The 27303-nt window shown below is 37.6% G+C and overlaps 1 protein-coding gene across 1 annotated transcript in view; it reads left to right on the forward strand.

Annotated features, from left to right (window-relative positions):
* Positions 1–4127: 4127 nt before the first annotated feature.
* Adsl (adenylosuccinate lyase) overlaps positions 4128–27303 on the forward strand; it is a 237367-nt gene continuing 214191 nt past the window's right edge. The window contains exons 1-2 of the mRNA XM_090376996.1: positions 4128–4403; positions 15939–16142. Coding sequence (XP_090233122.1) covers positions 4242–4403; positions 15939–16142 — 366 coding nt within the window. The 5' untranslated portion in view covers positions 4128–4241. The remainder of the gene's footprint in view (positions 4404–15938; positions 16143–27303) is intronic.

Genomic DNA, 27303 nt, shown 5'->3' on the forward strand with positions numbered 1-27303 from the left:
ATACTTTCTTGGAGAAACCACTGCGCAAAAGCCACACATGCAGGATGATCTTGGGGAAGCAGTAACTGAATCGTTTGGAGATGAAAAGGGTGTAAGGAATTGTCGTGCCAGACACGCTGTACACTGCAACGAGACACTCCTAAGGCAGAGGCCACGGCACGCGTGCTGCTAGTAGGATTATTCAGGACGGCAATCAACACACTTTCTTCCATGGTGGGAGTTCACGTCGAACGTGGTCTGCCCGCACTACTCCTGTTACCTCTAAATGACCCATAATTGCACAAATTTTGATTCACATGTGCAAACAAATGGTGGTCTGGTACATGTCTGTCTGGGAAGCATTCTCCATAAATTCGTTGAGCGGCTCGTCCATTGCCCCTCTGCTAATCCATACACTAGGTGCATGTCTGCCAGCTCACAGTTCGTATATCGATGCATGTTCTTCGTGCGGCGACTACTGCTTGAATGAGTAAACCAGAAATTTTTCCTCTCGCAAACTGATGAACAGCGCCATCTACTGACTTACGGTGACGTTTCCGGTTATGGGTTCCTATGCGATTCACATTCCTTTAGATGTTATCTACCTCCCCTAAACGTTTGTACCAATATTTTTGAGACACCCTGTATATTTCTTCTTAATAGCAAGAGAAATGTGAATTAAGACTGTATTACATATATGTGTGATTATACTGTTTTACATATATGTGTGATTATACTGTTTTACATATATATTATGTGAATTAATGTTGTATTACATATATCTTCTAAATGACAAGAGAAATGTGACAACTACGTAACAGCTTAGCAGCAATACATCTAACAGACAATATACATAAACCAGTAGTGACTGAGATAAAAGTTTAAGAGTACTTTGTAAATGTACATTTAATTATTCGATAAACTATGACTTCGCTTAATATCAATACACTATTGATAATAATTAATGCAATAAGTTTAGAATCAGTTATTAATTAGCTTTATTATTATTATTATTTTTGTTTTTTTTACATTTCATTAAATGGTAGAGATTCAGAAACGAGTACCCCTTTCAAAATGGCAGCGAGGAGAGGAGGGGGAAAGCAATGATTGACGGGTTGTGACTCCGCCCATTCACTGCGTTCCCCCTCGTCTCCTCGGTAGGTAGGAGTCGAACTGATCATTTACTTTGCTACAGTCGCCGTTTAATAGCACTCCATGTTCCCTCGATTTTGTTAGTGTTTGCCCCTGTTTCCTGTGAAAAATACCTGTGACAAAGGAGATTGTAGTATTTTACATTTGTCAATGTTATACTTCATTTGTCACCTCTCAGCCCATCTGCTCAACCTTTCCAGATCCTGTTGCAGCAGTATAGCATCAGTAGTGTCCTTAATAACCCTGACAACCTTCGTATCGTCTGCAAATTTGGATACTAAGCTTGATGTACCATCATCAATATCATTTATAAATACAGAAAAGAACAATGGCCCCAACACTGAACACCGAGGAACTCCACTAATAACATTTGTCCATGTTGAGCAGTGTCCATTGATTACCACTCTCTGTCTTCTCCCCATAAGCCATCACTTTGTCCATAGTAGCAATTTGCCTCCAATGCCACACTGCTCTAATTTGCGCAGTAGTGTTTCATGTGCCACAGTATCAAAAGTCTTTCTAAGATACAAATTTATAATATCAAAGTTATTCCCTGCATTCAGTTCTTTTTTGACTACATCATAGTATCCAATCAGATTTGTCAGGCAAGACTTTCCCTTAACAAAACCATTCTGGGTCCGAGCTAGAACTGAAGTCTTGTCTAGATGATCCTGCAGTGCTTCTTTAACCAGTGCCTCCCTTAATTTTCCTGGAACAGAAGTTAAACTCACAGGTCTATAATTACTTGTGTCAGCCTTTGATCCTCCTTTGTGAATTGGGGTTACATTTGCATATCTCCAAGTGTATGGGTACCTCCCCTGAGTCCAAAGAAGCTCCCATAATTATGGCTAAAGGTTTACTTACTTCCTTTGCTCCGTCCTTTAATATAATTGGATAGATCCCATCCACACCGGGTGCCTTTTTTATGTTTATCCTCAGCAATTTCTCCGCCACTTTCTTCTCAGTTATTACTAAATCATCTAGCTCACTGCTAGTGTTTACTTCACCTCTGACATTCCCCTTCCTGAATAACTCCTCATGTGTGTATGTAGATGCAAAATACTCGTTTAGTTTTTTAGCCACCTGAGCAGGATCCTCAACTGTTGAACCATCAATATCCAGTGGACCATCATCCTGATTCATCCCTTTCCTTCTTGAGTTTACACAGGTAAAGAACTCTTTTCTGTTTTTCTTTGCATCCTTTGCCAAGCATTTCTCATAATCTGCCTTTTCCTGCCTAATCTCCTTTGTGACTTGGTTATAGACCACCTTATATCTATCATAGGTTTCCATGTCACCCATTAATTTGTATGTATCCCATGCATTTTCTTCTCTGCCATATGTCTCATTAGTTCATCTGACATCCATTTAGGCCTAAACCTTGAACAATATTTCATAGTTGGTATGTAAAGTCTGGTAGCTTTCAAGATACGTTCTTTGAATGCTTCCCATTTTGAATTTGCTTTTGGTAACATCATCAGTTGGTCCCACTGTATAGAATTTAAATACTGTCTCAGATCATCGTAGTCGCCTTTACGAAAGCAAAAACCCTTCCCTTTACCCCTGATGGTAGTTACCTCTTTGAGTAAATCCCACTTGAGCACACTGTGATCATTGCCACGTAGTGGTTCGTTTATCTGCAGATTCTTAATGCATGAAGAATCACTACTGATGATCAGATCAAGAGTATTACTCCCTCTAGTTGCCTCCCGAACATGCTGATTTAGAAAACAATCATCCAATAAATCCACAAAAACCTTGCTAGTGTGTGAGTGACCAACCCACAAATCGCAGTCAATATCTGGGTAATTAAAATCCCGCATTATTAAACTCTCTGATTTACTGGCCCACTCTATTTCCCTGTACAGTATGTTATTATACTCATCAGAGTCATAGGTCTGTAGCACATTTCTACTCTCAATTTTGATTTCCCTATGGTTATGTCACACAAACTGACTCGACACTGCACTGTCCAACGATGGTGACTTGGTTTCACTTCCTTGGATTTTATGTGTTTCTTAACTAATAGCATAACCCCTCCTCCCTTCCTATCCTGTCTATCCTTTCTGTAGACGTTGTACTCCCCAAATTCCAGTTCTGCATTCCTTATATCTGTGTGACACCACGTCTCTGATATCCCAACAATATCTGCCTTTGATGTTTTGAGCTAAACCTCAAATTCATTATTGAGAGAGAGAGAGAATCACCAAGAAAAAGAAGAACAATGATGATATTCAGCTCAGGACCTTGGGTATCCCAAGGCCGTATTCACCAGATGTGAGTCTCTGGGGTTATTATATATTTTCTTTTGACAAATGCTGAATCATCAATTTCAACTTCGATAGATGTTCCATTTTCTGAAATCCCTCTAGTTAACCTTAATATTAATCAATTATTGATATCATGCAGATCTCCCTCAGATCTTTCCATTTTCCAACAACAGTGTTTTTTTTATTGATATTTAAATCAAGTTCAATGCGATCTTGAGACTAATCTTAGGACCAGAAGCATAGAAATAATAAATTTTGAGATAACGCTAATGTACTATCATCAAAAAATGATTTATGTCTAATACTCTTTGTTTTACGGCAAGGTTTCTTACAACCCCACATAAACATATCAGTTTTACATTTACTTTTTGTTAGCCGCATTTCAAGTTTTCAAACTTCACCAAAAGCTGTACTTTGCAAAATGTGATTTTTCGCCAACCAAGAAATCAAGTGATTAATATTGCCACTGCATAAATTCATCAACTCCGTTAAACGGTAGTTGTTATTTTTGACTTCTTTCTCATAATAAACTGTATTTGATATGTAATTTGGAGGTTTTTTTCTGGACATAATGTAAGGTCTTAAATTTTTTTATGGCTCTCATTAATTGGATTTAACCCAAATGAAAATTTAAAAATTTGGCGGGTTAAGTGTTAAAAATAGCGGATTTTGAGCATGTAGGTAGCGGGAAGTACAGTATTATTAAGAGTTGGCAACACTGTTCGTTGCCGCGTGTTTACGAAAGGTCAAGTTGTTATATCTTCTTACTCTTATCGTGGTTGTACCTGTTTCCCCCCCTCGTTTTCCCTTCTTTTTGGATTCCTTCGTAATAACGCTGAAATGATGGCAGAAAACAAATTTTCAACTTCTGAGGCACATATCCGCTACCAGTCTCCTTTAACATCGAGATATGTTAGTGCAGAAATGTCGTACAATTTTAGTGATCAGAAAAAGTTTTCAACGTGGAGAAAATTGTGGGTATATCTTGCCAAAGCAGAAAAGGTGAGTCAACTTTCCTAATTTTGATTAGTAGGACTATCGACATCAGTAGGAGAGTGCATACCTTATGACTCTTCTGCGAAATTACTGATTTCTGGAAGATTATGGAAGGAAATAAATATGTTGCGGGCGGTTGGAGAGTGGTACAAAATCTAACTTATTTATAGTTTAATAAATATGTTAGACTTTAATAATGAAATTTGAGTAGTAGGCAATGTTTAAATGCAACGTTTTTTTAAATGCAGTGTTTAAATTTAATAATAATAATAAAATAGAAAAAAAAATTGAAAAATGACCAGTAATTGTTCGATATATAAAATAAATATAGTAGTTTCGTTAAAAGGTAAGACCTCCCCACAAAGTAGCTGATAAGTTTTGCACTTCCCCCGAGGAGGTGGAAAACCAGAAGGAACTGGTAACTCCCTTTAGCTGTTTATTATTATTATTATTATCCGTATGGTGCAAGTAAGCTTGAGGCTTATGCTGAACCAGCCAAAAAAAAAAAAAAAAAAAATTCTAAATTACCCTGAAAGAGAGTGCCAGCGAGCAAGAGTCAGAATTACAACGGAATTACCAAGAAAGAGAAGAATGATGATATCCAGCTCAGGACCCTGGGTGTGTGTGCCAAGCCCATACTCACCAGATGTGAGCCCTTGGGAGAGTTTGCTACACAAATGGTAATAATTGCATCTTTTGTTTTGAAGGATGTAAGTGGTTTTATTGAATCGTCATTTATTGATCCACCCACTCACCGATGAGAGGCCGAATAGTTTTTAATCGGTGACTTTTAGATGGTGGTACTCCCCACTGGAAATAAGTAACAGTAGACTTCTTTACAGCAGAATTGTTAATTATTCAAAGTAAGTATAAGAGGAAGGCAAGTAGTTGATGTGAAAGATTTCACAATGTTATAATGATAATACCTAATGTTTGTCTTAACATGTCAAAATTCACCAACATTATCATTTAGTATTAGTATTACTAGTGGGAAATGATGTAAGAAAGCAATCTTATAAAGCATCAGCCAAAAAAAAAAAACTAGTAGTTTGTTTCTTGAATTTATTCAAACAGTCCACTTCCACAACAACAGAGAAATATGTTTCAACAGTTAACAACCTGCTGGCTGAAGACAAAATTCTGCACATCTGTCCTCAGTTTAAATTTGTCTGTCTTGTGTGTAGTCTGAGCAAGAGGATGAATGCCATCAGCATTGTGCTTGCTCTATCCATTAGCTCGCCGACCGGGCTAGCTGGGTGGGTAAAGTGCCTACCCGGCAACCCAAAGGTCGCGGGTTCAATTCCCGCCTCGGGCTTGGATCAAAGTACTGCAAAAACCTTGGGAGGTGCATTATGGTCACAGAAGCCGATGCGCCAACAACTACCCAAAAAAAAAAAATCCATTAGCATTAGTAGAGGCATACGATGCAAGAAAGCAAGCTTATGCAGCATCAGCCAAAAAAATCTCCTATTTCACCCCTCCATTCATTCCAAACGCCTGTCCAGCACAGCCTTAAATTAATTTAGGCTATTAGCTTCCACAACAAAAGATGGAAGCCTGTTCCACCAATCAACTACCTGCTGGCTAAAGGAAAATTTCCCCACATCTATTCTACAACTATCTTTCCTCAATTTGAAACTGTGCCCCCCTCAGGTTCTTAGTCTGAGCAAGAGGAAGAATACCATCAGCATTCAGCTTGCTCAACCCATTCAAGGCCTTGTACACCTCAATCAGATCACCTTGCAGGTGCCTACTCTCCAGGCGCTGCAATTTGTAGAACTTAAGCCTTTCTTGGTAAGAGCACCCCTTTGTTCCACTCACCAATCTTGTTGCCCTTGTACTCATTCTAGCAACTCTTCATCCTTCCTCAAATTAAGCCTCCAGACCTGTACACAATACTCTAGATGTGGCCTGATCATTGCCTTGTATAACGGGATAATCACCTCCCTGTCCCTGCTAGCAAATTTCCTATATATCATTGACAAGACTCCATGACCTGCTCTGGCAGCCCGTCTGCACTCTCAGCAAACTTCATATTTGACTGCACAATTACTCCCAGGTCTTTTTCACTTTCCACTTCCCCGAGTGTAGTACCACACAGTTGTTACGTTTCTCTTCGGTTACTGCTACTCATATGCAGTACTTTGCATTTGTTAATGTTAAACTTCAGTTGCCACTTCTCAACCAACTTATCTAGATCCAGTTGGAGTAGCATACTGTCTTTGCTGTCGTTAACAACCCTGCTAACCTTTGAATCATCTGCCAACTTGGACATTAATCCTGATATACTTTCATCAATATCATTGATAAATACAGATAACAACAATGGGCCCAGCACTGAACCCTGGGGAACTCCACTAATACCATTTGTCCACAAAGAGCAGTGTCCATTGATTACCACTCTCTGTCGGCTCTCACTCAACCATCCCTTTATCCATTGTAGCAACTTACCCTTAATGCCATACCTCTCCAATTTGTACAGCAATCTTGCAGTATCAAAAGCTTTTCTGAAATCCAAGTATATGATATCAAAATTATTTTTGCCATTCAGTTCCTTTGTGACTACATCATAGTATCCAATCAGATTGGTCAGACAAGACCTCCCTTGAACAAACCCATGCTGTGTCTTAACTATTACTGAAGTCTTGTCTAGATGATCCTGCAATGCTTCTTTAACCAGTTATTCTATTATTTTCCCTGGAACACAATTTAAACTAACAGGTCTGTAGTTACTTGTGTCACCTTTTGAACCCCCTTTGTGAATTGGTGATACATTTGCACCCCTCCAGTCCATGGGAACCTCCCCTGAGTCCAAGGAAGCTCTCATAATTATGCTAAGGGTTTGCTTACTTCCTTAGCTGCCTCCTTTAATATAAATGGATAGATCCTGTCCACCCCAGATGCCTTCCTTATTAACTTCAACAATTTCTCCTCCACTTTGCTTTCAGTTATTACAAAATCACTTTGCTCCCTGTTAACGTTTGATAAACTTCTGGCACTCCCTCATTGAATAACTTCTCGTGTGAATGTAGATGCAAAATACTCATTCAGTTTATCAGCTATTTTCATCCTTTATTTATAAAGGGCGAATGAATCTGGATGAATTCATTCATCCTTTATGAATCTTTGGACGAATCTCTATTAGTCTAGAGATTCATAAAGAACTGGACTAATATTTTTTGCAACCAGATACTGTCGGTGAACAATGCAGTGTATTGCAAGAACTGCAATATTTCCTTTAGGTAGGCTATAAAATCTTTGTCTTCCAGCCATGGAGGTACCACCATTAGTGGCACAGGATACCAAATTTTCCAATGGTACTTGTTTTTCATCAAACCTTTTTACAACAGCAAAAATGGATTTCTGTATATTTTACAAACAAGATCTCTCCTTGAAATTCACAATCATCATCGAAATAACGGCTTGCCATTAGATGGGCGTTGTGGATTCATCAATCTGAATAGAAAATTTTCTCGTTTTTAGTTTGTCAATTAGCTGCTCTTCAATGTTTAAGGACCTCTCATTGGTTTGTCTTCGAATTGAATTGTGGCTCAATGGCAATGCTTTTAAAATACTGGAAGGATTTTGATGCATCACTGTTGAAATTACACTCTCTATTGCAGGTCGCATAACTGTCTCAGTGATTATATGGCGCTACCAGTTTTTGCAATGGTTTCTGCAATTTTATAAGACTCAATCATTCCATTGTCATTTGTGTTTGTGTTCATCTTAAATAAGGAAGTAACAGTGTTATGTTGCTCAAAATTCTGTTTTAAAAGTAAATTTTTAAAATATTTGATATGTTTACCAACTTAGCATTAGTAGAGGCATATGATGCAAGAAAGCAAGCTTATGCAGCATCAGCCAAAAAAAAACCAAAAAAAAAAAAACCCTTCCACTTCAACCCTCCGTTCGTTCGAAATACCTGTCCAGCTGAGCCTTAAATTTATTTAGGCTATCAACTTCCACAACAAGGGATGGAAGTGTGTTCCACCAACCAACTACCCGCTGGCTAAAGGTAAATTTCCGCACTTCTATCCTACATCTGTCTTTCCTCAATTTGAATTTATGCCTTCTCAGGTAATTATTCTGAGCAAGAGCCAGTATCCCATCAGCATTGAGCATGCTCAAACCATTCAAGGCTTTGTACACCTCTATCAGATCACCTCGCTGGTGCCTAGTCTCCAGACACTGTAATTTGCAAAACTTAAGCCTTTCTTCGTAAGAGCAACCCTTCGTTCCGATCACTAACCTTGTTGCCTTTTCTGTACTCGTTCCAGCAGCTCTACATCCTTCTTGAAATGAGGCCTCCAGACCTGTATACAGTACTCAAGGTGCAGCCTGACCATTGCCTTATACAAGGGAATAATCACCTCCCTATCCCTGCTAGTAAAATTCCTGTATAACATTGATAAGATACCATGAGCTACTCTTGCATCCCATCTGCACTGCTCAGTGAACTTTATATCTGCCTGCACAATTACCCCCAGGTCCTTTTCATTCTCTACCACTGTCAGTGTAGTACCACAGAGTTGATACGTTGCTCTGGGATTACTTTTTCCCATATGTAGTACTTTACATTTGTCAATGTTAAACTTCATTTGCCACCTCTCAGCCCATCTGCTGAACCTTTCCAGATCCTGTTGCAGCAGCATAGCACCAGTAGAGTCCTTAACCCTGCCAACCTTTGTATCGTCTGCAAACTTGGACATTAAGCTTGATATACCATCATCAATATTATTTATAAATACAGAAAACAACAATGGACCCAACACTGAACCCTGAGGAACTCCACGAATAACATTAGTCCATGATGAGCAGTGTCCATTAATTACCACTCTGTCTTCTGCCACTCAACCATCCCTTTATCCATAGCAACAATTTGCCACCAATGCCACACTGCTCCAATTTGTGCAGCAGTCTTCCATGTGCAACAGTATCAAAAGCCTTTCTAAGATCCAAATATATAATATCAAAGTTATTCCCTGCATCGAATTCTTTTGTGACTACATCATAGTATCCAATCAAATTGGTCAGGCAAGACCTTCCCTTAACAAAACCATGCTGTGTCTGAGCTATAACTGAATTCTTGTCAAGATGATCCTGCAGTGCTTCTTTAACCAGTGCTTCCATTAATTTTCCTGGAACAGAAGTTAAATTTACAGGTCTATAATTACTTGTATCAGCCTTTGATCCTCCTTTGTGAATTCGGGTTACATTTGCACATCTCCAGTCTGTGGGTACCTCCCCTGAGTCCAAGGAAGCTCTCATAATTATGGCTAACAGATTGCTTAATTTCTTTGCTGCCTCCTTTAATATAATTGGATAGATCCCATCCGTCCCAGGTGCCTTTCTTGTATTTATATTCAACAATTTCTCCTCCACTTTACTCTCAATTATTACAATATCATCTAGCTCACTGCCAGTATTTACTTCATCTATGGCATTTCCCTTCCTGAATAACTCCTCATGTGTGAATGTAGATGCAAAATATTGATTTAGTTTGTTAGCTACCTGAGCAGGATCATGAACAGTTGAACCATCGATATCAAGTGGACCAATTTGATTCATCCCCTTCCTTCTGGAATTTACATAAATAAAGAACTCTTTGCTGTTTCTCTTCGCATCCCTTGCCAAGGATCTCTCGTAATCTGCCCTCGCTGCCTAACCTCCTTTCTAACTTGGTTACAGATCAACTTATATCTGTCATAGGCTTCTGTGTCACATGTTAATTTATATGTATCCCATGCATTTTTCTTCTCTGCCATATATCTCATTAGTTCATCTGACATCCATTTAGGCCTGAACCTTGAACAATATTTCTTAGTTGGTATGTAAAGCCTAGTAGCTTCCAAGATAAGTTCTTTGAATGCTTCCCATTTTGAGTTTGCTGTTGGTAACATCACCGGTTGGTCCCACTGTATAGAATTTAAATACTGTCTCAGACCATCGTAGTCGCCTTTACGAAAGCAATAACCCTTCCCTTTACCCCTCATGGTAGTTACCTCCTTGATTAAATCCCACTTCAGCAAACTGTGATCACTGCCACCTAGTTGTTCCTGTATCTGCAGATTCTTAATGCATGAAGAATCACTACTGATAATCAAATCAAGAGTATTGCTCCCTCTAGTTGCTTCCCGAACATGCTGATTTAGAAAACAATCATCCAATAAATCCACAAAACCTTGCTAGTGTGTGAGTGACCAACCCACAAATTCCAGCATATATCTGGGAAATTAAAATCCCCCATTATAAGACTCTCTGATTTATTGGCCCACTCTGTTTAACTGTACAGTTTCTTATTATACTCATGAGAGTCATTAGGCCTATAGCACACTCCTACTCAATTTTGATCTCCCAATGCTTATGTCACACCAAACTGACTTGACACTGCACTGTCCAGCGATGTCGACTAGCTTCACTTCCTTGGATTTTGTGTTTCTTAACTAATAGCATAACCCCTCCTCCCTTCCTATCCTGTCTATCCTTTCTGTAGACATTGTCCCCAAATTCAAATTCTGCATTACTTATATCTGTGTGACACCACATCTCTGATATACCAACAATATCCGCCTTTGATGCTTTTAGCAATACCTCAAATTCATCAAATTTATTTACCAAACTCCTAGCATTGGTGTACATGCAAGTATACATGCACCTGTTCTTTTTCTTAGCTACCCTAACACAACCCATGTGTTTACTTGTATCCCAATGACTCCCAGCAGTCTCTGAAATATCCTGCATCTTAATTTCCAAGCATCTGCTCATTCCAATAGCAGCAGTTCAAGAATCACTTTCACCTCTGCCAGTGGCTACTGTTAATCTATTAGTCCTTGGTATCCCCCCAATCTCGCAGTTTTCCGACCCACCTAACACTGCCTCGATAGCATCAGCAAACATTTTTGCACCCTTTCTATTTAAGTGTATCCTATCCCTGTAGAAGCAGTCTCTCCTGTTAACAAGTACAGACCAGGCTGAAAAAAATTCTACCCCTTGAACCTTGCACAATCTTTCCATGGCCGAATTGATTGACAGGGCTCTCATCATGTACTCCCTCCTATCATGTCTGGGCAGAATTGTAGACACTTTCAACCCTAATTCACGGCTTTTTTTTTTTTTAAACTTTATCAGGATGTTTCCTTTTTAAGTGATCTAAAATTCTTGATGGTTTTATGGCCTCATTTGAAAAAGAATTATTACACATAAGACACATGGGCTATCTTTAGTCGAATGGGCTTTCATAAAACCATAAGCCAGATACTGTCGACACTTTTTCTTTTTGGCACTTGACATGATTGATGATGGGTTGAATAACTACAAAGAATTAAATAAAATAAACTATTTTTATTTAAATCTCATAGCCCATGTCACTCACAAAAACACTGTGCTTTGTTTTTGTTCGTGTGAACATCAACGTATTTTTACTTAACATTAAATGTATTTTTTTGAAATTTTTTTTTTTATTACTGCAACCTGTCATTTCTTGCCATTTTTGCTCAATGGCACAATAATTTATTATTATTAATATGAATCCAGAGCACACAGGCCTTTTTTCTGATAAAAGCACTGTGGATCAAAAATAAACTAACTTTCACAAGGAAACAATAAATCAATACTAATTATTTCTTAAAAAGTAGAAACAATGGACTGAAACTTTTCCTCATCCCATCCATGCCCCATATGAAGTATTTTCGGGTCTAACAGCACCAGGGACTTTCCCATCTCCGCACATGTTCATTGTATTGAGGACAGTACGCTGTCAAAGCCAGAGCTTTAAAAGTGTGTGGATCATGTGTTGTGTAGCATGCTGTGCCCATTGTTTGTTTGGTTTATTAACTGCTGGGCCTCTAGTGGGACCCATCGCTTCCATACTTTGCCGTGGGGAGAAGAGCCCAGTGTACCAGTTGTCAATATATTACTCTGGCAGGTCCTGTCACTTTTTCCTGAGATTTTGGTGGCTAGGACCTAAATAAAATAAAATAAAGATAAAATGTTTGCGGTTGGTTTTTAGTAAGTAGTTATTAGAAACACTGGATTGGGTTGTATGCTAAAATGATAAGTTCTAAGAGCCTAAAAGGTCAGGCAGGAATTTTTATGTTATTTAAATTTGGACTCGTGAGGCAATACACTGTGTAAGGAGAAAGTGTTGGGAGGTGAGGTGGAAGACTGGGGGATAGGAAAACAGAAGAAAGGGGGGGTCTTCATCTATCAACCATGCCCCACCAGGAGTAAAAGTGGGTGGTGGCAGGAGGGGGAGGAGACAGCAGTATGTCACCTCCCTGCCAGGGAAAGGAGTGAAAGCAGGCTGAGCTAGATGTCCAGCCTTGGGCTGCCTAATGGCTTGGTGGTAGCCAGTTGCTACAGTCATGGTCATGTGTTGGTCCAGTTCAGCCCTAGTTTGTCACGTTTCACTTTTCTTGCTCTTGGAATGGTATTTTGTCTAGCTCTTGGTGATGGCACAATATTGTCAATGTGTGGGCTCTTGTGTGCGGCAGTCCTCTCATAGGTTGCATTTATATTAGAGGCGATTAAGTTTGTCATTGTATTATCATGTTCCTGTTATCTTGCATTGAGATGGCCCCAATGGAATGCAGGGATGCTTCTGGAAAGTGCATTTCAGGGTTTTACATTCCTTGATGTTAGGATTAGGTGATTTGTCACAGGCACTTGTTATAAAGCAAAGTGTATACAGGAGGAGGAAAAGGTTGAGCATAGGGCCTTGTACAGTGTGTTAGTTGTCTGATGGCACCAGGGGTTTCCCTCATCTCCACTAGGGCCTTGCACAATGGGATAATCATCTCCTTATCCTGGCTAGCAAAATTCCTGTATATTATCATACAAAACTCCATGAGTGTTCTGGCACGTCTGCACTGCTCAGAGAACTGCATATGTGACAAAATTATCGCCAAGTCTTTCATTTTCCACTACCTTGAGTGTAGTATCACACACTTGGTATGTTAATCTGGGATTCCTTCCTTTTGTCAATTTAAAAATTCAGCTGTCATTTTCTAGCCCACCTACTTAATTTTTCTAGATCTTGTTGCAATAGCTTATCCTGATTATTGCTATTTACCATCCTGCCAACCCTTTTTATCATCTGCAAACTTAGACATTAAGCCTGATATACCTTTATCAATATAATTAATAAATAAAGAAAACAACAATGGATCCAGCATAAACCTTGGAGGAATTTCACTAATAACAGTCCAAGAAGAGCGGTGCCCACTGATAACCACTCTGTCTTTGGGACATGTACCTTGCCCTTAATGCCACATTGCTCCAGTTTGTACAGCAATTTTTTATGTACATCAGTATCAAAAGCCCTCCCAAAATCCAAGTACAATATATGATATCAGAATTATTTTTTGCATTCAGGTCCTTTGTTACTGTCATAGTACCAATCAGTTTGGTGAGACAAGACTGCTCCTTAACAAATCCATGTTGTGACTGCAGTATAACTGCATTACTTCTTTAACCAGTGACTCCATTATTTTTCCCAGAACAGAAGTTAAGCTAGCACGGCTGTAATTGATCATGCTACTTTTTGTTCCCCTGTTATGATTGAAGATACATTTGCACATCTCCAGTCCACAGGGACCTCTTCTGAATCCAAAGATACTCTTAGTTATTTCTAAGGTTTTGGTTATCTTTTTTTGCTTCCTTCTGTAATATAATTGGATAGATCCCATCCTTCACAGGTGCCTTTTTTATATCTGGATTCAATAATTTCTCTTCCAGTTTCTTCTCAGTTATCACAAAATAGTTTACTTTCCTGTTAGAATTTGATAAATTTCTGGCATCTCCTGGACCCAGAGGTCCAGGAGATTTCAGATGCAAAATACCTATTCAGTTTGTAAATGCAAAATACTAATTCAGTGTGTAGATGCAAATTACCCAAATAACGGCGATCCTGAACATGGTCATCAGCAGTTCACCATTGACATCAAGTGCTTCAATGTGATTGAGCCCTTTCCTTCTGCTGTTAGTATAAGAATAGAAGTCTTTGCTGCTATTCTATACATTCTTTACCAGAGACATCTTGTAATCTGCCTTAGCTTGCCTAACTTACTTTATGACTTGATTATAGACTAGTTTATATCCATCCATACATTTTTTTCTTCTCTGCCACAAGTCTCATCAGTTCATCTGACATTGGTTCAAGTCTAATTCTTGAACAGTATGTCTTAGTTCTTATGAAAAGCCTAGTAGCTTCTATTATTACTTCCTTGAATGCTTTCCATTTAGAATTCACTGTTGGTAAATCAATTGTCCCACTGCATAGAATTTAAAAACTTTCTGGGACTACTGTAGTCACCCTTAGTCAGCCTTTCCCTTTATCCTTGATAGTTGTCTTGAAGTAAATTCCACATCAGTACACTGTGATCACTGGTATTCAATGGTTCTTTTACCTGCAGTTTCCTAATGCATGAAGATTTACTTAATAACCAGATAAAGAATGCTGCTTCTTCTTGTTGCCTCCTGTAACATGCTTCTGTAGAAAACAGTCATCCAAACAAAAGTCTTGCTTTATTGGAAATAGCAGTGGAAACATTTTAATATTACTTGCAGATGTAATGATGGATGTCATATTGCATTTTTTTTTGTTTTTTTGTGTGCCTAATTTGGATAAAAAAATCAAAGGACCCAAATTGGACACACACACACACAAAAAAAAAAAAAAAAATTATAAATAGATACTTAAGTTTTGCTATTAGTACAAGGCATGATCAGAAATTTCAGGGGCTGAATTTGTGTTTTGAATTTGACTGATTGCAAGATGTTTGATGATTCATCTAGACATGGTATCACACAAATTACCTATTTGTGCATTCATTCAGAATTAGGGCAGATTGAATTAAGTTTTATGTGTTATGTCATGTTTTAAAATGAGTGATTTTACTGAGCAAAAATTTTGTACCAGATTTGTACCAGATTATACCATCAGATTGTACTATCGGCCAAAAAAAAAAACTTCCCATTTCACCCATCTATTCACTCCAAAATTTTGTCCATTTCTTCCTTAAATTTATTTAAGCTATCAACTTCCACAATGACAGATGGAAGTTTGTTCCAGCAATCAACTACCTGCTGGCTAAGGGCAAATTTCTGCACATCTATTCTACAACTGTCTTTCCTCAATTTAGGTTTATGTCTCTCAGGTTCGTAATCTGAGCAAGAGGAAGAATCCCATCAGCATTTTCCTTGCTTCCTTATGAAAGTTTAACAATTAAGTCATTACTGTAATTCTTTAACCAAGCTTTAAAGCTATTAAAAATCAGGAGTGCTGATAGAAGCATTTTATCACTGTGACTGCCAACTCCTGAATATCGATAATTATGGTAAATAAAAATCACAGTGCATAAATTTCTTATGTTAAAAATAAATAAATATAGTTATTGAAGTTTTATATTAGTTCTACCAATTTGTTATTGGTATAATTTCATAATGACCAAGACACCAAAGACTGCTGCTTGTGATTTTTGCATAATTTTTGTAAACTATTATAGTTAAAGCAATTTTATTAAAATTAAAATTTTTTAGTCTCTAGGTCTCAATATTACAGATGATCAGATTGAAGAAATGGAGCTAAACATTAATCACATAGACTTTCAAGCTGCTGCCGAAGAGGAGAAACTCACTCGTCATGATGTTATGGCTCATGTGCATGTGTTCGCCATGATGTGTCCTAATGCAGCTCCGATTATTCATCTTGGTGCCACATCTTGCTATGTTGGCGATAACACTGTATGTAAACTTTATATTTGAGTATGCTGGAATGAAGTAGTACAATTTTTTTAAAGTTTAAATTAGTATAATTATAAACTATTAAAACAAAATACTCCATACTTCAACTTTGCGGTTTATTAATGCTCTGGTTATTAGTGAGAATTTCCTTCTCCAAATGTCAGTTTACTCAGAAATAATTTGTAATAATTTATATCTACTGCTTTGTTTCTGGCCAGTTCCTACATTGTGATTCCCATCATCCCTTTTCAGATTTATATGTTGCATTTCAGATTTATATGTTAAAATCAATCTTTGGGCCTGGATTTTTGGTTTTGTAATATATACAAAGAGAAGGTGAATTCAGTACGATTTGTTTGGTTGGATTAAGTTTTAAAATAAAATTTATTCTAAATTAATTCCTGCACATATATATATACATATACATACATATATATATATACATATACATACATATATATATATACATATACATACATATATATACATGAGGTGCTACCAAAATGTTCCTGAAATTTGAATGTTGTGTGGGAACTGTCTAGTTCGGACTTGTGGCATTAGGCAACATGCATGCTTCCTTTGTGAATCAGTGTGTCACGTGGCATCTGGCTGGATAGAGTCATTGAATATTTATGTGCAGTTCTTTGGTGGTGTGTTTTGTGTAGTTTGTGATTATTGGAGTGGCTGATGTGAGAGAGCAATGTGCTTGCATCAAGTTTTGTTTCCTTCTTAATGATACAGCAGCAGAAACCCATAAGATGTTGAAACAAACTTTTGGTGACAATGCTTTAGGACAGATGCAGACCTACTACTAGTTTAACCATTTTAAAAACGGTCAAATGTCAGTTGATGATGACGATTGTTATGGACGTCCATCATCGAGCACCACCCAGGAAAATGTCGCAAAAGTTCGGGCGGCAATCTGTGAAGACCATCCAAGACACTTGTGGCATTGTAGGACTGTCATAAGGCACGTGTCAGTGGATTTTGTCAGACGAGTTGAACATGAGAAGAATTGCGATCAAGTTCATGCCATGGTTACTGAGTGAAGACCAAAAGCAGCATTGCATGGAAGTTAGCAGAGAACTTCAAGAATGGACCAGGAATGATCAAAACTTCCTTTCTACGATTGTCACTGGTGACGAGAGTTGGGTATATGGGTATGACCCAGAAACCAAGCAACAATTATCCCAGTGGAAGAGCCCATCTTTGCCCCAACCAAAGAAAGGCCAACAAGTAAGGGTGAAGTGCTGATCTGTTTTTTTTTTGGACAATGATGGGATTATCCATAAGAAATTTGTCCCTCCTGGCCAGACCATCGACACAAAGTTCTACTGCAACATCCTGAGGCAGTTAAGGGAAGCCTTCAGGAGGAAATGTCCAGAGAAGTGGCACACAAAGAACTGGGTCCTTCATCATGACAACATGCCGGCCCACACATCTCTCGCTGTGGCACAGTTTTTGGCATCCAGCAACAACAACAATCATCCCTGATCCCACTTTATTTGCCAGACTTAGCCCCCCTACGACTTCTTCCTCTTCCCAAGAATGAAAATCAAGCTGAAGGGTCGAAGATTTGACAGTGTAGAGAATATCCAAACTGAATTGCAGGTGATGCTGAACACTATGACGAAGAAGGACTTTCAGGATGCATTCAAATCACGGGAGAGCGCTGGGATCAGTGTTTACCCTCTCAAGGGGACTACTTTGAAGGTGATGGTGGCGAATAAGACCCATGGTAGTCTAATTTATTTTATAAATACATTTCTTGAACTTTTGGGTAGCACCTCGTGTAAGGCTATTGTTAGACCCCACTTGGAATACTGGAGATTGCACCTAAAAAAAGACATCAAGCTTATTGAAAGGGTCAAAAGATGTGTATCTCGCCTGGTGAGATCAGCAAAAGTCATTTTGAGGAAAGACTTTGAATATGTTCGTTGTACAACTTGGAAACTAGGCACCTTAGAGGTGACTTGATTGAGGTGTTTAAGGCTCAAGAGACAGTGTAAAATGAATGAGCATGAAATTTTCAAGGTTATAAATGATTCTAGAACTAGGAGTCATTAATTCAAGTTACAGGGGGAGATGTTTAGACTGGATTGCAGGAAGTTTTATTTTAGCCAGTGAGTTATAAATTACTGGAATAAGTTGCCTACATGGGTTGGTAGAAGCTGACAATTTGGGGAGATTCAAAGGTCAGCTGGATAGTTAACTATGGGAGGAGGGAAATGCATAAGGTTGTCTATATTTATTTTATATAATTTTATTAGTTTTTATTTTTATTTATTTATTTTTTTGGCTGGTGCAGCATAAGCTTTAGGCTTCCTTGCACCATATGGCCAATATTAATACTATTTCTGAAATGTAGAACCTTATATTTGGTAGCATTAAAATGTAATTGCCATTTCTCTGACTATTCGAGAAGCCTGTCCAAATCATTTTGAAGATCACTGCAATTTGCATTGTTAACCACCTTTCCCCCTTACATCATTTGCAGATTTAAACATCATATCCTTTATACCCTTGTTTGCATCATTTAAGAAGATTGGAAACAAATGTGGCCCTGAGGGATCCACTTTTATTACTCGCTTATTTGGAAGAATGATCATTTTTAACAAACCCGCTGCTTTTCAGCCACTCTCAATCCATCTCAGGATCTTGCCTGTGTTCCCAGTAAACTCCAGGTTGTACAGCAACTTCCCATGTTATTGGATTTTAGGCGCATCAGTGACTTAGGCCATTTCATACCATTATTATATCTGTACAAATGTGTGTTCATTGCTGATTTGATGTTGTGAGGGCTAATAATTTATTGGGTTGATCAAACAAAATTTATTGTAATATTTTATCAGGTTGTGCAAACAATTTTTCCCTTTCAAATCTATGTTGAGAGATCCATTTAGGACAGTGTTTCTCAATCTTTTTACTCTCGTGGCACATTTTCCAAAGAAGAAAATTTTCGCGGCACACCTACGTAGTCACAGAAGAAGAAATTTCTAAATTTCGCGGCACACTTGGAAAATTTTGCGGCACACTAATGTGACGCGGTACACCCTTTGAGAAACACTGATTTAGGATATGCTTCTGAAGATGACCTTGCAAATGCATATTTGGCCATAGACTGCTACGATCTTCCCTGCCACCGAGGTTAAACCAACTGGTCTATAGTTAATCATTTGATACTTAGTGATGTATTGGCAAGACGTTGATACATCTTCGGTTTAGGGGATTTACTCCCGAATATAATGAAAACCTCATAATTAACCTTAGAGGTTTGGGACATTCCTTTACAGCAGGCATGTCAAAAATGCGGCCCTCCAACAAAAAGGCTGCAGCCTGCCAAGATTTCTTGAAAATCTTTTTTTTTTTTTTTATTAGAAGAAATTGAAATAATACTAATCAAGTTTATTTTTATTTTCACATAATTTATTTCGTTTACATTTAAGCAATTTTCAATTCAGTGCTCGAAAAAGAGATAAAAGATAGGACATAATGTTTCATTTTTAAGCCTCTGCCTACAGCTTTGAGTACTACAGACCGCAAAGTGTTTACTCAGTTGTATATTTGTGAATTATATTTTTAACTGTGTGCAGTTAATTTTGTGTTTTATTTGTATTAAATTAAAAAGACACATAATAATAAACATTATGTCAACCCCTAATACCAGTATGAGTAAGAAAAGAACAATCGAAGAACACCATAACTTCCAAGAGAAATGGGAGCTAGACTATTACCAGAAAAAGAGCAAAATAGTACACTTAATATGTAGTAAATCTATTTCAGCCTGCAAAGAATACAATATCAGGAGACATTATGATACACATCTTAAAGAAATCTATGATAAATATGTTGAGAAACATCATGAAAGTAAGTTGTTAGAATTGAAGTCAATTTTTAAAAAACAGCAAAACTTTTTACCAAACCTTCTGAGATAAATATAGCAGCTGTAAAAGCTAGTTACTTGTTATCACATTTAATCGCAAGCAAATCAAAACCTTTTACAGAAGGAGATTTTATTAGCGTGTGTTTAATTAAAGTAGTGGAAGTGTTGTGTCCAAAAGTAAAAAGCTTCAAAAGTGTAAGCTTAATTAGAAACACAGATCGATGAAATAGCTGAGAATTTAAGAAATCAGCTGAATTCAATGATATCCTCATTTGAAGCTTATTCTATTGCAATTGATGAAAGTACAGACATTCGAGATATTTCTCAACTGGCCATTTTTTTTTTTTGTGGGTGTGATGTGAACTTGAAAGTAAGTGAAGAGCTTTTAGAAATTATTCCTATTGCATGAGACGACCACTGGAGCTGATATTTTTGGTGCACTCATGGAAATTCTGAATAAATATAAATTACCATTCAACAAGTTGGTTTGTCTTGCAACTGATGGCGTACCTGCCATGATGAGTATTACTAAGGGTGTCATTGCAAAGCTAAAAGAAATATGTGAACAACATGGTAATAATCATTTCGAACATTTTCGTTGCATTATTCATCAAGTATTATGTGTTTTTTTTTTTTTTTTTTTGGTAGTTGTTGGCACATCAGTTTCTGTGGCCATAATGCACCGCCCAAGGTTTTTGCAGTACTTTGATCCAAGCCCAAGGCGGGATTCGAACCTGCGACCTTTGGGTTGCCAGGCAGGCACTTTACCCACCCGGCTAGCCCGGTTGGCAAGTATTATGTTCCAAGGTTTTAAATATCGGACATCTGTTAAAAAAAGTCTCCAAAATTATAAATTTTATTCGAGCGTGTGGACTTAATCGTCAACAATTTGTTTCATTTCTGGAAGGCATAGAAATTGAACACGCTGATCTACCCTATTATACAGAAGTTCTATGATTTTGAGTCAGTCTTAAAACAATTCTTCAAGCTGCTGGATGAAATCGTAATGTTCTTGGAAACAAAGAATTACGAATGTATTGAATTAAAAGATGTACAATTGATAAAGGATCTGGCCTTCTCAGTTGACATTACAAGTCATCTTAACCAACTTAATCTTAAACTTCAAGGAAAACATCACATTGTTACAATGTTATTTGATAATATTAATGTTTTCAAAGAAAAATTATTACTTTGGCGCAAACAAATAGAAAAAGAAAACTTATCTCATTTTAAAAGTTGCCAATCTCTGTTGTTAAAATCACCCGACTTAAAATTTACAGAATATACACGCCAAATTAAGTTGTTAGAAATGGAGTTCGATAGAAGATTTTCTGATTTCAAAAACTGCGAATTACAGTTTTGTCATTTTACTTCGCCTATGTCTATTGATATTGAAATTATTGATGAGAGCTTACAAATGGAATTAATTGAAATCCAATGTGACTCTTTGCTAAAGTAAAAATATACGGAAGTTGGAATTCTAGACTTTTACACTTATTTACCTTTAGATTGATTTCCAAAAATGTTATATTTTGCTACGAATATACTGGCTATGTTTGGGAGCACATGCTTATGCGAGCAGCTGTTTTCTTCGATGAAAAATAACAAAACTCCAGAAAGATCAAGATTAACCAATCACCATCTATCATCAATCTTAAAGATTACATCAGCTCATGATGTAATCTTTTATCTTAAAGATTACATCAGCTCATGATATTCAACCAAATTTTGATGATCTGCTTTGTGGTTTGGTTTGGATTTTATTGGCACATTAGCAACTAAGGCTATAATGCACCAAGACCAGGTAATATATAAAAATTTAATCTCTCAGTTGACCTAATTAGTTAGGCCACCATGTCCAGATATATAATAACAAATATATATAAAAAAAATAAATCAATAAAGAAATAACAATAACATATAAATTTTAAATACAAGTAAAAACCTTTATTGATTTAAAAAAGCTAAAAACAGCAGACACATTGTCATTGTCGGATAAAATCTGACTGAGTGTATACGGCTCAGTCAGATGATTAAAAGCGGTAAAACGGATATTGCTGAAATCTGGACAGTCAACTAAAATGTGTCTGATAGTTAAAATTGTGCCACAGGACTCGCACATAGGAGGGTCATCAGCCCTCAGCAAAAACGAATGAGTCAAATGACTATGTCCTATGCGGGTCCGGGCAAGAACAACTTCCTCCTTACGATTCCTGCTCAGACTAGACTGCCAAGGTTCAGTTACAGGCTTTATACGATATAATTTATTTGCAGTCTGTCTATTCCACAAATCTTGCCATTGGGAGTGTATCTTCTCTTGTATTATTTGCCTGCGACAGCAGCGATTATTATTGGGAATTGCTGATTTGGCTGCGGTGTCAGCCAAATCATTTCCCCTAATCCCAACGTGGCTAGGAATCCAGCAGAAGCGGATATCATATTCACGTTCATGGAGGAAGTGAATCTTCTGCTGAATGCTAGACAGAACTGGATGAGAATTATATCTCACAGTTATTAAAGCCTGTAACACGCTGAGAGAATTGAAATATAAAATGAACCGTTGGTATAGGCATTTACTAATGTGATCCAAGGCTGCTTTGTGGAAAACGATGCCAAGTATCCTCTAAAAAATATAATAATAAATTGTGGTTTAATTGTTTATTTTTTATTAAATATTATAAAGTATTTTTAATTTAAAAACTAATGTAGGATACAAAACAGATTATCTATATACTAAATACAGTAATTCTAAAAATCGTATTTTGTTTATTTTTTGAGTATTGAAGGCATGTGGCCCTCATCCACAATGTAAAATAGCTTATATGGCCTGTGGTGCAAAACGAGTTTGACATGCTTGCTTTAGAGCCTATTTCAACATGAGAGGGTAAATACCATCTATACCTGGATCTTTACTCACACTCAAGGTCAGTAGTTTTTTTTTATTAGCTCATCTTTTGTAATATCACATATCTTACAGTGCTTCGGAATATGTGGCTGAGTTAGCTGGTCTCAGGCGAGGGTAGCATTGTGTTTTTGCTCAGGAACTCGGGGTTTTTTTTCCAGTGAACAGAAAATCGACCACAGAACACATGCAATTTACAGACAATATATACACGGAGCAACATGGCCTTCAGTTGCCGATGCTCCTAAAACCCAACAACTAGTTAAACTATTAGTGTGTGTATCCCCCCTAAGCTAGACATCTTCTGACCCACCTATCACTATATCGATAGCATCAACATATATTCTTGCACCCCCTTCTATTCTAGTGTATCCCATACCTATAAGAACATACTCTCCTGTTAACACGCACAGACCACGCTGAAACAAATTCTACCCCTTGAGTCTTGCACATTCTCTTCAGGGCTGAATTGATTGACAAAGCTCCCAACATATACTCCCTCCTATCGTGTCTGGGCAGAATTGCAGACACTTTCAAATTCAGTCCTAACTCATGTCTTTTTCCCAACATTGCCCTGTACTTGTTAAGTAAGTCCTCAGATCTCTTACTCTTAATATCATTAGTGCCAATGTGTACCACAATGTCGCTTTTTCTTTCCTTATAAGATGATATCTGCTCTACAATGTCACCTACTTTTGCCCCTGGCAGACATACCCTGGTCCTAATCTACTTATCCTTCTTGCATAACATATATCCCTTTTCCCGGACAGTAGTCACCGCCAATAACTAGCTCCTGTGGGACTAGTGCATTCTGCCTTGAAAGTTGCCACTGTGTTGTTTGATGCACAAGAGTGAGCTCTGGCATTGAGTTGGGCAGCTAAGAGCTTGATGATGAGTTCCCCATTTCAATTTTTTTGAGGGCATCTACCCTACTCTTCAAACTGTCAACTGCTAAGGTCCTTTGATATTGGACAGATATAGTAGACATGTTATAGGCACTCATCAGAATGCTGACTTGGTGCCTAATTTCTTTATGCTCCTTATGCACTTAGCACGCGCGCGCGCGCACACACACACACACACAAAGGCATCCTTTTTTGGCTAGACCATGTACTTTGTGCCCATTGCTTTGCTGCTCCAGTCTGGGACATGATTTCCGTTTAAATACAATTTAATTGATTAACAATGAAAATTAATAAGATTAATAAACAATACTACACCAAGCTAATAGATTCCTAAATGCAGTGATAAGTATTGTGCTATCTAGTTTTACGTTATACCTAATGCTATCAAGTTTGAGATTTATGTTACACTATACTGTAATGATTGCAATGTTAAATTAGTTATATCCTTGCTAAAAAGTAAAAATTCCTTAGCTAAAGACAAAGATATATGTCCAACACAAGTGATTAGAATTTTTGAGCTCCTTATTTATCACAATTAAAACCCTACTATTCCTCTGCACTACCGTTACGTGGTATGATATTCTTATATATTTCATTCCAGTTGGTTGAGTTCAAGAACCTTCTCAATTAACTGTAATTCCCTTTCTTAACTTCAGTTAAAATTCTGACTTATTCTTGACACTGCTGAAATCTCATTTATCATTGTCACCTTAGCATGATATGCTAATGTTTCCTCTCTGTGATATGTTGAAATAAATAAGTCTAGTTGGCTTAGAGAATTTACACAGGGTGAGTTCCAGTCCAAGATTTTTCTATTCAGTGAGTGATAAATTATTTTTCCCATAACAAGTCATTCAGACATGCTTGCCTGTTTGAGAATATCCTGAAAAAGGCCTCCGAGGTTGGGAAAACTCATGTCAACGAAATAAGCAAACTCATACACCAACCATTAAGTTCAATTTTTACTGTAAACAAAATTTTGAAGTTTTAAATAAAATAAAACTGATATAATCTACCATAAAATATGAAATAAAACTACTAAAATTGTTACAATAAAACCTGTGCGTAATTACAAGTGTTAAAACCTGTAGCTTTCTGAAGCTTTGGCTTCCTTCCTCAACAGTATCAAAACTTCTTGCAACACCTCCTTAAATAGCAGTAAGGCATGTAAGTGGATAGTAAGGAATGTTTGCTGTGGCCACAGGTACAAATGGTTCCCTATTCCCTACGGTTGGACATAACCCCTCTACTATATCTGTCCAAAATCCTCTGGGGGTATCCGCATTTCTTAAGGTCTGCTGTGACTGGTCTAATTTCACATTCTTTATCCCCAGAGGCAGTACACTTCGACCCTGCCCTATCTAATAGTGCCTTAACCACACTATTCATATGTTGTCTAGCTTGTGCTGAGCTATAATGGTGTATTGGCCTCTACACATAGGTTTTTTGAACACTGAAGTTTTAAGCCTAAGGCCTATCCTAGAAACCAGTACATCCAAAAATGGGAGGGTACCACCTGTTTCTACCTCTGAGGTAAACTGAATGAATTGGGAGAAGCTATTAAGCCAATTAAGTGCATCCTCCTCTCTCCTCTTCAGAATAACTGTAAAAGTATCATCTACACATCTCTTCCATTTCCTCATGGGAAACTGACACCCACTAAATATTTTTTTCTAATTCTTCCATGGCCAAATTGGCCACGAGAGCACTAATGGGTGAACCAATGGCTGCACCGTGAACCGGCTTATACATAGTTCCTTGGAACACCATAGTGGTGCTGGCCAGACACAGTCCCACACCAGAACATATATCTTCTACCTTTAAAAGTGACCTGCTACCGAAAGAGACATTATTCTCACACAATGTACTCCATGCATAATAGGAATGCATATAAAAAGGGACACAACGTCAAAGGAAATCACGATCTCATTCTCATCTACAATTTGGTCTTTCACAAAGTTCACAAATTCTTTACTATCCTTAATGACATAGCTGGAACGACCTGCTATAGGGGAAATCAACTTAGCCAAGAACCCAGAAGAGATGTGTAGGGCTTCCTATAAATGATACAGTGGGTCTAAGACCCATTAGACCCATTGTGGTCTAAGAGGTCTAAGCAGTGTCATCTTAGCAGTGGAGTCGTATATATGATAAAATGCCCGGATTGTGGGGAATGTTATGTAGGTGAAACAAGGCGGTGGTTCAAGGATTGTCTTGGGGAGCACCTAAATGCTATAAAAGTCACGGATTATGGTAAGTCTGCTGTGACCGAGCATTTTTGGGAGCAGAAGCATCGGATCTCCCCAGAGGATGCGGTTATCGTTGACCGGGCGCGTGGGTTCTGGGACCATAAATGGCTAGAGAGCTTGCGAATCTGTTCATCCGATAACAATACTATTAATAGGGACAGAGGCATGTGTATACATCCCCTCTTTGAAACTGTTGTTCTGAGTACGGATGAACAGTTCCGTTTGACACGCTTCCGAGCTATTTCCATTTCCAGTTCAGACCGTGTGCTGACTGAACCACATGTGGAAGCACCGTGAGCCTGCTATTTAAGGAGGTGTTGCAAGAAGTTTTGATACTGTTGAGGAAGGACTGACGCTTCCGAAAGCTTCAGGTTTTAACGCTTTTAATTATGCGCAGGTTTTATTGTATCGATTTTAGTAGTTTTATTTCATATTTTATGGTAGATTATATCAGTTTTATTTTATTGTAAATAGATATATTACATTTTATTTTTGTATCAAAATTTTGTTTACAGTAAAAATTGAACTTAATGTTTGGTGTATGAGTTTGCTTATTTCGTTGACATTGCCTGTTTGAGTTTCATATAAAGACGTCATAACACATCACTGCCATGTCTGTAGTGTCCCCCACCACTAGGTATCTCACACTACACAGATTCTATGCTCTTCTGGAACTGCTCTGTATAAGGATACAATCTTACTACATTCAGGCTGCATTTTTATCAGAAGCATGTTCCCCCAAATTCCTGTCTCCTTCCTATGCACATTGTATTTTCTAAAATGAAACTCATAATCTCCTATATCAGAATGACACCAAGTCTTGATTAACCTTATTATATCAGTTTATGTACCTAGCTGGTAGTTCAGATTTGTTCATTTTATTAACCGTACTCCTGATCTGTTATACATTTATATGTTTGTGATATTGGCCTTGTTTGTATATCTACAAAAATACATATATCATTTGAATACATATATCAACCGAGAATCAAGTTTATGGTAATTGATGCATTTGTGCAGATTACTAATTAGCATTATAAATCAGGGTATTGTAGGCACAAAAATAACAAGTAATGTAATGGATAAGAGTTTCATGTGTGCTTTTATTACTTGTGTACTTGGTGAAATCCAGATGTAGATTTATATATATGTAATTATAAGTTGCTTCTTTTGACAGAAAAATTGAAAACAAGTGATATAAATAAAAAAGGATACCACTGGG

This window comes from Mastigoproctus giganteus, chromosome 7 (assembly GCF_048544385.1).
Source record: "Mastigoproctus giganteus isolate SK-2022 chromosome 7, ASM4854438v1, whole genome shotgun sequence".
NCBI classification, from domain to species: domain Eukaryota; kingdom Metazoa; phylum Arthropoda; class Arachnida; order Uropygi; family Thelyphonidae; genus Mastigoproctus; species Mastigoproctus giganteus.